The sequence below is a fragment of the Dryas octopetala genome, chromosome 1, assembly GCF_963921425.1.
Source record: "Dryas octopetala chromosome 1, drDryOcto1.1, whole genome shotgun sequence".
Taxonomy (NCBI): Eukaryota; Viridiplantae; Streptophyta; class Magnoliopsida; order Rosales; family Rosaceae; genus Dryas; species Dryas octopetala.
In genome coordinates, this window is record NC_141366.1 from 28,942,078 (window position 1) to 28,954,636 (window position 12,559).

General features: G+C 37.0%; 2 protein-coding genes across 3 annotated transcripts; one reads left to right on the forward strand and one right to left on the reverse strand.

The window, feature by feature from the left end:
* Positions 1-320: 320 nt before the first annotated feature.
* Positions 321-4,162, reverse strand: LOC147299566 (uncharacterized). 2 transcript variants are annotated; one of them, XM_086228899.1, is made up of 3 exons: positions 4,032-4,162; positions 741-841; positions 321-655 (listed from the first exon to the last, which is right to left on the reverse strand). In XM_086228899.1, exons 2-3 carry the CDS (start codon positions 832-834, stop codon positions 507-509), a joined length of 243 nt encoding a protein of 80 aa, XP_086085025.1. In that variant the 5' UTR covers positions 835-841; positions 4,032-4,162; the 3' UTR covers positions 321-506. The 2 variants fall into 2 exon arrangements, with proteins under 2 accessions (XP_086085025.1, XP_086085024.1); XM_086228898.1 differs by having other exon boundaries at positions 4,014-4,145.
* Positions 4,163-6,707: 2,545 nt separating this feature from the next.
* LOC147299567 (uncharacterized) lies at positions 6,708-7,583 on the forward strand. The gene is made up of 3 exons (XM_086231157.1): positions 6,708-6,886; positions 7,040-7,193; positions 7,278-7,583. Exons 1-3 carry the CDS (start codon positions 6,708-6,710, stop codon positions 7,581-7,583), a joined length of 639 nt encoding a protein of 212 aa, XP_086087283.1.
* Positions 7,584-12,559: the final 4,976 nt, after the last annotated feature.

Here is a 12,559-nt window from a genome sequence, read left to right on the forward strand (position 1 = left end):
AGAAAAAAAAAAAAAACAAAAATTTCACTGAAATTTTCAAAACTTTACTCCTTAGTAGGTGCTAAGTCTTCCCTCTTGTGTTAGTAAACACATGACCAAAAGGGATTCATAATCCATGGTCAAAAAAAAAAAAAAAAATAGGAATCCGAACCAATCACATTCCACTTATTTCGTGATTAGTAAACACACTATTAGTCTCTTAGAATGGCTAAACCAGTTAGTAATAGTGTAATACCCTCTCATCATATTATCAAAGAGCAAATACTCTGAATTCTGAATAAAGGGCCAACTCTTGGTTCAAATTCTAAAGAACCAGTAAGTAAAAAAGGAAATTCTCTTAAAAGAAATGCCACCACGGTTTAATACAACTTCCACGAAACCAGACAACAAATAATAATAATAATAATAGGCCAATCTACCGTAAAATTGCGAAATTTATTAGCATGTCATGTAAGGCTAAACGATGAAAAGAAGCTCATCAACTTATGAGCCCAAGATAAAACCTTTCACTCTTCCGAGCTGGATTTTACAATGAAGTTCTGGCGACTAATAGGGTTCATCACAACAGGAGGTCCTGCAGTGCGAGGCCACGCCTGGAACTTCTTGTCAGTTTCTTCCCACCATTCCTTGTTTGAGACGGTTCCGGGAGTGGTACCTGGTTATCAAGTCAATGATGATGAACTGTTTAAAAGCTTATAACTGTAAACAATTTCATCAGGTAGCTTTATCATCAAAACTACCTCCAAATAACTTTTTGTCAGAAATAGAGACGTCACAAACATAAGCAACTCCAAAGGATGCCACAAGAGATCCTATGATGTATTTTGCTGCCATTTTTCAACTGCAATAATTAAGAATGTAAAGTCACCATAAGAAAAAAGAATAAATGGCCAAGTGAGGAGCCAGTCTTTCACAGTATATAGTGAAATGAGTTAACAATTAACCTAATGAACATAGCAAGTAGAAACAGATGTTTTAAAAAGAAAACGAAAGTGATTAAAGTTTATCTGATTTACCCATCATCTTTTGCCTTTAATATATACAAGGTCAGAAGTACTAGTATCACATACACTTTTATAATCTTTAACAAGTCAAGAAATCTATGGATATTAGTCAAAGCTTCAGAGACACTATTACCATAAAGAAAGAAAGATATCAATGAGCAAAAACAAAAGATTGCATTAAGATAATATTCCTAACAAGTCCACAATCTACTTATGCTGATGAAATTCATATTCAGCTTCCGCAAAGGCACACTGAAAAACTTCAAAGGCCTTAATTACTTAAGAACTCTTCACAGATAAACTATGGCTCAAATTTTTAGAGAGTGAAAGGGACCCTAAATTTTTATTTTTTATTTGCAGGAGAGGGTTATAACCCTAAAACGTAGTGTCTCCATAAGATAACACTAAATCACAAGAAAATAGTCCAAGAGAATGCAGCTAAAGTGAAACATAACGAAAAAAAATCCCCGTTGAAAATACGAGACAAAATAAATATAAAAAAACAAAAATAAAAAACATTGGGACCTCTATATATTCCACAGCCCACTTTGAATTGAAATTTAGTACTCTAGAGTTCCCATCATCCCCACCACAACTACAGCATTGACACTGAACAGAACCAATTGACATGAAATAAAAAAGACAACTACAATGTAAAGTTGAAAAGTAATACGAGGGGGTAATAGAAATGGCTACAATAGATATTAAACAACAGGAGCATGTTCCTGCAGTGCTTATAAACCAGCTCAATAAAAGAATACACGTAAATCTTGGCCAGATAAGCATTCAGTGGCCATGATTTAGTCTTGTGCAACATAAACATAGGAGCAACATAATTCAAGTTTAAAAATTATAAGGTGAGGCTAGAAAGAACCTAGACCAGGGTTACATTGAAGGTGAAATTAGAAAAGATCAAACAAAAGCATGACCCTATATGAAGAGCAAAAAAGGATTTGCATAATCTTTAAACAGTTACAGAGAGACTTTTTAAATCTTATAAAAACTTAATATCTTGCAATGTATAGAGTTTTTAAAATTTTCAATACTAGAAGGGTGCTGCAACTCAGGTCAACTGAGAACCACCTGATCTGCTGAGACTGCTACTTTTAGTTGGATACATGTCAGTAGAATTTGAATTGTCAAATTACAAATTGGCCTATGGTCAGTTTAATCAGAATTCACATCTTGGTCAGCTGTCCCTTCATCTACATTTGCAAAGAACTCCTAATACAGTAGTACAAGCACAGATAAATATCTTGAAGGAATAAAACATAGACATGACTTTGAAAGCCATCCTGAGAGAGAGAGGGTATTAGGCGGCACACGATTGGGTTAACAACCACCAATTGCAATCCACCAGATAAGGCGTGGGTCCAACCCTCATACCAACTCTATGTTGTCTATTATCAGCATCCTAAGGGAGCATATGTGTAATAAAAAATGGCCCAATCATCACAATTATGTAAAAGCACCAACATAAGAAAAATAAATTAAAAAAAAAAAAAAAAAAAACTTTGAAAAGATCTCCTTAAGACCATACCAGATTGTTTCTTCTGTATGTATAAGGGCAGGGATAACAAGAGAAAACGAGAAATTCCACTATTCTAGCAAGGTAAACGGGTGGCAAACAAATATGCTACATACGTCCTCAGAATTGGTGCACAATGCACCCAACCTAATCATTAGAAGACATCATAATGGCCAAGTTTCTTGGGGATGAAACAGGAAGATCATAGACAGTGAAGATGAACATTGAGCAAAGAAAAACCGGAAAGCCAAAAGGATCTAAAGGCCAGAAGATTTCCAAATTAAAATCTACAATTTTTTTCTGATAAGAAGATTAAAATCCTAGATAAATAATTCCCTCTGATTCTAATCTATCAAAAAAATATATTACCATAAGCCTACCTGTTCTCATGCCATCTCTTACCACGCTTACCACCTAAGAAAGCATCCACAAACCCAATATAGGCTATACAGGAAAAGCGATACAATGATTCATATGTAATGCACATGAATAAAAAGTAGTGACAAGCAAGTCCCTAAGATGTGATATATATGGAAACCTCCACCCCACAAAACGAAAAAGGATAATGTGGCAGAAAGAAGTGCAGGACATTGTAAAGGCAGGTATTGACAATGTGATTGTTCCATCAATATACAGATGGTACCAGTTTTAAGGAGTACGTTATCCTGAAAGGCTTTTCCAGTACTCTTTTTTCTTTTTTGTTCTTCACAATCAAACATGTCACCATCTGATATCCCTCCTACTTTCCAATTTTTATCAGATCAAACAGTTACTATTTTACCTCTTAACCATCTTAACGTTTCCACTGTTTAGTCAAAGTTTCTACACAAATCTATGCACCTTCGTTTTGGATGAACCAAATTTGTAACATAAAAATATTTCAATTTTTCCTTCACAAGTCCGGCCTGAACCATGTTTATCTCTTCATAGCAATCCTTTCGGCCTGAACCATTTTTCTCTTTACTATCTCAAAAGTACTAAATCCAAATTAAAACAAGCATGAGGGCCCCTAGGTAAATGCTTTTCACATCGCTTGTAGCGAAAACTAAATCCATTTGAGAGCACAAAATTAACAAATAAGAAACTATGTTATATCTTCAATCCCAAACCGAAAACCATATTTTACTCTCTTAATCAATCACTGACATTGTATCATCTTCTAAAACAAACAAAATCTAACACTTAAGGATACGAAAAACATGAGAGAATAAATATAGCTTCACTAAACTGAAATCCAATTTTCAGGTCTCTGTTCCCATATTTTCTCAGAAACCAAAGTGGCCCGTATAAAAGCACACAATACCCAGATAATTGCAATATAAACACGAAGGAAGAACTTATATAGTAAACCATAAATTTGGGCCTCTGGCCCCTTCTTTCACCCAAAAAAAAAAAACATAAATTTATGTATCTGAGAAAATCCCAAACATAATAAACGAAACCCTATATCCATTGGCAGATGTATAGAATCAAAAACTCACATGACTTCGAGAACTCACAGAGAAATGCAAAATCGGTGAGAATGTTGAAGACGAGCTTGAACGTTGTTGTGGACGATGGGATTGTAGGTCAGCACTGGAGGCACAAAATTGTTTATATTTTGCCAATAGTTTTTGAAGACGTCGCGGACCAGGGTTATTTTAGTCAAACCGTCTAGGTAAGGCAATGGGACCCAAGTCACCCAACAATTTTCTCTCTCTACCCTACATAATTTTTTTGGATAATTTTATTTAATAACCATTTTAAATACCCCTTAAACAATTTATTCAATAACCCATTTTATTCAATAACCCCTTTTAATAGTCCATAAACTTTTTTGACCTCATACCCTCAAAACTAACAATAAGGCTATGATTAATGGGTAAGAGTGAGAGTTAGTCTGTACTCTTAGTAGTTGATTAATGGGTTGGAGGTTGAGAATTAGAGTAACCGAGGGTAATATTTGAGAGTGATCTATGAAAAACTTGAGAGTGAGAGTGGGGTCCACCGAATAATATCACATGCAGATGGGGATAGCTGAGAGAAAGTGGGGTGGTGAAATTCATTCCCAGCCCTTTAGTCACAAATTTATTATTGTTTTATTGTGTTGATATTAAATTAAATGCAGGGGACAGATTTGGAAAAACAAGGAGCTATGAAAAGCAGCCGACAAGTGACTGGCCCACGTGACAGAAGCTGACTGACGCACAATGAGGACGCGTGCGTGACAAAGATGGTCAAGATCCATGGACTGTTGCGAATCAACGGGCCAGATCTTCGGACCGTTGTTTTTTTTATATTTCAAAATAGTCCTTACACGTGGTGCATATCTGACCATCTACATTAATTACCGTTGGTGATCAACGGCTGCAAATAAATAACTGTTATAATTAGGATTAAAAAATATTTAAAAATACCAAAAAATACGTAAAAAATTCAAAAAAATTCAGAATAATTTAATAAAATTTTCAACAGCTATTTCATCACTTGTCCTATAAATTGAGCATTCAGATCTCATTTTTTTCACACATCTATCTATCATTTTCATTCACCCATATTGTAGAAAAATTTTCTTTGCAATTTCAATCATGGTAAAGGGTCTCAATTGGTCCAATGGTGAAGAGGTAGCTCTAGTTGAAGCTTGGATGAAGCTTTCTAAAGATTGTGTTATCGGCTCCCACCAAAGAAACACTGATTTTTGGTGCAAAGTGTACAATGAATTTATTCGGAATTGTCCTCAAGCCCTAGCTCATAAACGACAACTTGGAGCGGTCCAAGCTCACTTCAAGAAGATAGGGCAAGCCACTAGTACGTATCAGAAATGTATCTTGGCGGCGAAACGATCACGCACTAGTGGGCAATCACAAATTGATGTGGTGAGTTTTTTTGGTTAATTAAATTCAAATATCTTTGTTGGCCCAAAAAAAAAAAATTTCAAATATTTTTATACCATTTATTTGTTTTCATGTTACTAGGTGAGCATTGCCAATGCACGATACCAAGAACTCGACAAGAGGAACCGTCCTTTTGGTTGGCACCATTATTTTGCCAAGATGCAACACTTTGTGAAATGGGAATATGAGAATGCCGACACCCCCACCGACGTCAACACCCCCACTGATGCCGATACCAATGACACGGTTCGATTGAGCGCGACTGAGGATCCCCCGGCCTTTCAACCACTTGCCGGAGCTCTCCCGAGGCCACCTGGCAGAGATAAGTCAAAGAAAGCCAAACACGATAGTGCGCCATTTTCCGAGGGTTACACCCACTTTGTCGAAGAAGCGCGGTCATTGTCGAAACAACATAAGCAATTCATAAGGCAGTTTGATGATTGAAAACAAAGGCAGCAAGACTTTATCATTATGGGCAAGGACCTCAACACCATGTTCGGAGAACAACGAGCGTTTTAGGAGGCACGACAACGTGAAGTTTTGGCAAGATGGAATTTGACTGGTGCAACCTCGGCCACTTATGGCACATCAAACTCAGGAGGGTACCATCCTAACACTGACTTTTCACAATTTGACTAAAATGTATTTTTAAGTGCACTTTAATTATATTTGTCGTCTACTTTATTTAAGTGTGCGTTTTAATTATGTTTGTCGTCTACTTTATTTAAGTGTGTGTTGTATGAATATGTATGTACTCTTTGTCTTGTACTTTTATGAATTTTAATAAATTATCCTATTATTAAATGTCACGTTTCCAAGTCATGAGCAAGCATTGAATTCCTTTAACATGACAAGATGATAAGATTTCGATTCCTTTAACATTTCCAAGACAATGAGCAAGCATTAGATTCCTTTAACATGACAAGATGATGAGATTCTGAATCCTTTAACATTTCCAAGACAATGAGCAAGCATCAGATTCCTTTATGTTTCCTAAATGATAAGCTTGCTTCTGAAACGTTTATGTTTCCAAGATGATAAGATTATGATTCTGTTAAATTTCACTTTTAATCGTCCGTTGGATTGTTATCTTTGATTACACATGTACCTCTATAAATATGATAGATGTCTTCTACCAATCACATGTACCTCTATCTTTGATTGTTTTTTTTTTTTTATTTCACTTTTATACGCTTCAATCACACTAATTTTCAGGATGTCTTCTACCAACGAGTTCGATGACTCGGATGATGAGATATTCTTAATCAAATGGTGGTATTTCGTCAACAAATCACAAATCTCATGGCGGTATGTGTCATGGGTGCTGCAATTGCTTATCAACAGCAAAATGAAGAACCACGCCGAGGAGGCACATCAAACCCAAGGCGCCAAATACATCGAGATCGGGAAGTTGGCCACAATTTTATAATGACCAACTACTTCACTCATGACGCCAGATTTACTGATGAGATGTTTCGTCGGTGCTATCGGATGCAGAAATCTCTATTCCTAAAGATGCTCTAAGATGTGTGCAACCATGATAACTACTTCTAGCAAAGACAAGACGATGTTGGAAAATAGGGATGCACGCCGAACTAGAAGGTGACTTTAGTCATGAGAATGATCTTCGCTAGGTACTCAGCCGATGCACCAGACGAGGGATTCCAAATTGCCCAAAGCACAGTGTTGCAGTCTTTGAAGAGGTTCATAAGAGTGATTCCAGAGATATATGGAGCGGAATACCTCCGCACCCCAACAATTGCTGATCTTCAACGGCTATTGCGTAGGGCCAATAAACGAAGATTCCCAGGCATGCTCGGGAGTCTAGATTGTATACATTGAGAGTGGATGAATTGCCCTGTGGGACACCAGGGGACATATCAGGGGCATTATCACACCCCAACAGTGATACTCGAGGCAATTCCCGGGTACAACAAGTGGATTTGGCATGCCAACTTTGGTTGGCCTGGGAACAACAACGATATTAACGTCTTAAATGGCTCACATCTTTTTGATGCTGAAGAGCAGCAGTGCAACCTTCAAGTAAGATACAAAGTCAATGAGAATGAGTACACAATGGGGTATTATCTAGTGGATCGGATTTACCCCAAATGGGCCACGTTGATCGAAACAATATCGAATTCGGTAGGAGATGCTAATAAACTATTTGCAAAGTAATAAAAGTCCTACAAGAACGATGTTGAGAGGGCTTTCAGGATTCTGAGGGCGAGATGAGAGATTCTTAAAAAACCCGCCAAAGGATGGAGCCTTAATGATCTCGGTTATATTATGAAGACGTGCATAATTATGCACAATATGATCATTGAAAATGAGTGGCCAGAAAACGAAGATGATGAATCGTATGATGATGTTGACCACGTTGAGAAAAGGACCGCCCGAGCTGTGTCACAATATGAAAGTTCAGCATGGGGCAGAGGTGAAGGTTATCATCCACGTCATGTGGTGGACAGACTTTCTCGACTGAGGTTAATTAGGTCAAGGGTGATCCACGATCGTTTAAAGAAAGATCTGGTAAAGCACTTCTGGATGCTCCAAGGAAGTCGCGCCCACGCACGACGCCAACGTTGAACGTCGACGTTTTATGTGTGTCAATTGTGTTTGTCGTTTATGAGTGTTGCATTTTGTTTTTATATCGAGTTTCTAATAAAGCACCTTTGTGTGCATGTTTGTGTTTGTCGTTTTGTGAAATTAAATAAATCGTGTTGTGTTTAATTTTCTTGTTTTATGTTAGTGAAATGAAATAAAGGTATTGGAATCGAATATCTAACTTGACATGACACAACCAAGCCAATGACAAAACCATACACTGACTTTATCCCATTGAAATATCACTGTTGATTCACATGTGGGATTCGAGTATCTGGGTAATCCATCAAGGTATCCAATGGGCAAGCCATACTCTTTTCCTCTATAAATACCAAAGTTTAACTAGTAGGTCAGCACATTCATATCACTATCATTAGAAATGGCTTCCTTCTCCAGACAATCCCTCGATCAGAGCTCCAGGCGACCCGATGAGTGACCTAAGGTGTAAGTGCAACGGTCCAGACGATTATAATCCAAATTGTGAGATTTGTACAACAGGGTTTCAAAACCAACCAATAATGTAATATTGTATGTGCGATGTTGAAGGAAAAGGACCACTGTGCCCAATACCCAAAGACTCAGGTCCGGTTCCATGCATTTGCGGGAAGAGCATTCAACCATGTGTCGATTGTGAGACCAAACCAAATATCTCATTTTGGGGAGGATATAAGAATGTTTACTTGCATGTCCGTGATTCGCCCAAGCCCACTCGTGGAAACCAATGAAGATTGTGTTTGTTGTTTCATCCTTGTTTATTTGTTGTTAGGTGTTGTTGTTTTTAAGTTTATGTACTTGTTCCAGTTTTTAATTATTTTAGTATGATTTTCTTTATATGTTTGTCGTCGTTCGTTTTAAGTTTATGTACTCGTTCTAGTTTTTAGTTATTTTAGTGTGATTTAATTTATATGTTTGTTGTCGTTCGTATTATAAAATACAATGAATTGTGTTGTGTTTACCATTTTTTTACATTTCAAACATTAAAAAATATCAAACAACTTGAAATATAGAATTTATAATTTGGGCCATAAAATTATAAATCCAAATATATTCAATATTGACCTTATATTAAAGATCTTTTTAAAATAAAAACCAATGATATAATTTTTTATAAATATTTAAGTTATAATTATAAATTAACCATCACTTAATCTACATTAGGCTTAATTTAATTAGTTACAACTGTATTACTCTCAGCACCACTGCAGCTTCAGCACATATTATTATTACTCTCAGATCACAAAATCACTTTTCAGGCCATAAAATCACTTTTCAGACCATGTATTACTCTTACTCACTCTCACCACTGTAGATAGCCACTGTGACCCTATAAAAGGGTCACCACTGTGACCCTTTTATATTTTTTCAGACCAAAATACCCTTTTATGTGAAAATGTTGTCACAAGGTTGCAACACGGTCGCCACAAGTTGATTTGTGTCAACCACAAATTCCACAAATTTGATCATATGTTATAGCACCACCATGTTTATGGGTTCTTCTTCTCTCTCATTTATATGTGCTAACTTCAACACTAATATACCCACAAACCCAAATTTCAGATGGCTGGAAACAGATGGTGGAATTGATTAAGGCTTTACCCTTCTGTCAATTTTATGGTTATGAAATTAGCAAAACAAAACTCTGCAGATATGGTGTCATGCATTAAATATTTAAGGGTAATTTCCATTTTATTTTAAAATCTACTTGTTTGAATTGACGATTACTTTTAGCAAACAAGGCAAAAAGGTAAAAAGATAATAAATGATAAAGTGGACAAACCCAAATTGCGAAACAGTGGGATGTTAATTTGGTGACTGTAGGATGCTAATAAATCTGATGGATTTTATTCATTTATTCAATTCTTCTCTCTCTCTATATATATATATATATATATCTCTCTCTCTCTTTTTCCTCTCCGAATATACATGTGGTTTTTGAGAGGACAATACCACCAAATTTATCATTTATTCAGATCCAAATTGCTAATGAATAAAACTCACAATAAATGTGATTGTCCTCTAGCGCCCCCTCGCTCTCCAGCGCCTCCTCACCCTAAATTGTATTTTTTAGTTGTATTAGTTGATTGATATAGCAAAGTTAGATGTATGTTTTCTATGGATCTGGGTTGATTAGCAAAGGATATGAGTTTCCTAAATTGGATGGATTCATGATTGCAATTCCAAGGAAGCTTCCATTTGGTCAAAGATAATCAATGTCACAATTAATCACTCTTTCTCTTTATTCATTTTGTGATGGTCTACTCAAAGTCTCAAACAACCAGATCCACTCCCTCAATTTTAGCTTGAAAGCATTAAAGCTATGAATCTGATAGCCTGCAACCCATTAAAGTTCTTTCAATTGCAGATCCTCAAACCAGCACCACCAGACCTAACAACAATCCTAGATCCGAGCGCATCACCAGATCCGCGCCCATAAAACGCATAAATGAGAGAGAATAAGAAAAACCCATAAATAAGGTGGTGCTATAGCACATGGTCGAATCTGTGGTCGATACAAATCGACTTGTGGCGACCTCGTGAGCATATGCGCGCAGCAACTTGTCGAATATATGCTCACAGCAACTTGTCGAATTTTTGGTTGACACATGGTGAATTGTGGCGACATTTTCATATAAAGGGGTACTTTGGTCTGAAAAATGTAAAAGGGTCATTATTGTTAATTTTGAGGCTAGGGGGTCAAAAATGCATGTTTGAGTAATTTTATTCAATAACTCCTTTTAATACTTTCTAAACTTTTTTGACTCCATCTTTCCAAAACTTACTTTTATGACCTTTTTTTAGTGTGAAAGGATAATTATATCCTCCTATACATATCAAAATTTTTTTTTTTTTTTTTTCACTTTCTTTCCCTCTCTACTTTTCTCTTATTCTCCTTCTTCCCTCTGTATCTCATTCTCTCTGCACCACCAGTGGCGCCGCAGCCAGCCAACCAGTTAGCTCGCCTCAGGCGGTGCCTTATCTCCTTCTCTCTCCCCCTCCCTCTCCTTGCGCCAGCGGAGCCACCAGCCAAACCACTCTCACCTCCATATATTCTCTTTCCTCCAAATCTAATTTTTCTGCATTAGATTGGATCTAGAGGATTCATGGTGACTGTGGGAGCTAAAGGCCAGCGAGTAGGGCAAGGGCAGGGCCGAGGAGAGGGGGCGCTGGAGGACGCCGGCTAGTGGGCCAGGTTTGCTGGGTTTCTTCGGGAAGGGTGCTAGAGAGAAGAGAGGGAAGAGAGAGAGAGAGATCTGAAAAATGTAGAGTTTGTGAAAAATGTTGTAAACATAACATATGAAGGGTATTATGAAAATTTCACACCAAAAATGGTTTAAAAGGTTTAATTTTGAAAGAGGGGGTCAAAAAAGTTTAAAGGGTATTTAAAAGGGTTATTGAATGTAATTACCCTAATATTTTAGTGGTGCTATATGAGCAATGTCTCCCTTCTCAGTTCTCACTACACACAATTTACTCTTACACACCCAATACCACTTTTTAATTTCTCACTAAATACGTACACCTAACATTCCTAAATAACCTGACCTGCAAAAAAAAAAAAAAAAAAAAAAAAAAAAACTAACAATACCCAGTACCCGACCACCTCGTGTAGCCAAAGGCCCGACCCACCCTTGCACACAACCACTGTACTCGCAAAACGTGGCTAGATCCATTGTCGACACATATCCTCCTCCCTCCATCTCTCTCTTTCTCTTCATCTCTCTCTCTCTCTTCCATCCATCTTTCTCTTTCACTCTTTTGCAACCCCTTTTACAGATAGAAAAGGAGGTCGGCGACCTTACTGGCCTCTAGATTGAAAGTTTCTAACCTTTGATCTGGAGACTGGCAAGGTCGCCGACCTCCCTTTCCATTAGGCAAGGGGGCTGGGAAAGAGATCGAGAATTAAAGAGAGGGAATAGGAAGAGAGAAAAAGAGGAGGAGATGCGCCGGCAACGAGGGTAGTGGCAAGGTGGGAGGAAGCAGCAATGACATGGATTTGGTGGTCCAGTTTTTTAGTTTTATTTTTATTTTTTGTTCTTTGTGGTAATTTAATTTTAGGTAATTTTTGTCATTTCACAAAATAGTCAAAGGGGGTGTGTGGTGAGAAGGAATGAGGTGTTCATATAGCAGTACTCTAATTTTTTAACATGATCGACTAACGTCACACCCCAAAGTGGGGTTTGGCACTTTGAGCATGTGGCAGTGCCACATTGGTGTTCAACCTCGACACACTCTCATTGAAACCCTAATGAGAACATGTCAAAGTCGAGGATCAATGTAAGACATTTATAATACAACAACCAGTTTCAAAGAGTGAGAAATGTTTTTCATTTTTGATAACAAACAATCAGAGTAAATCCAGTAAAGGAAGCTATGTAAAAATGATGAACTTTTTGGTATTTGGTAAGTAATAATCAGATCAGAATTTAAAGAGCAGACCCTTTCTTGAAAACAATTAAGTCAAGATGCTTTGACAATCAGTATAAATCCATGACTTACTTTAAAATGGGAAATTCTTAATGTACCAAAACCAAATTGATAATCAAGTA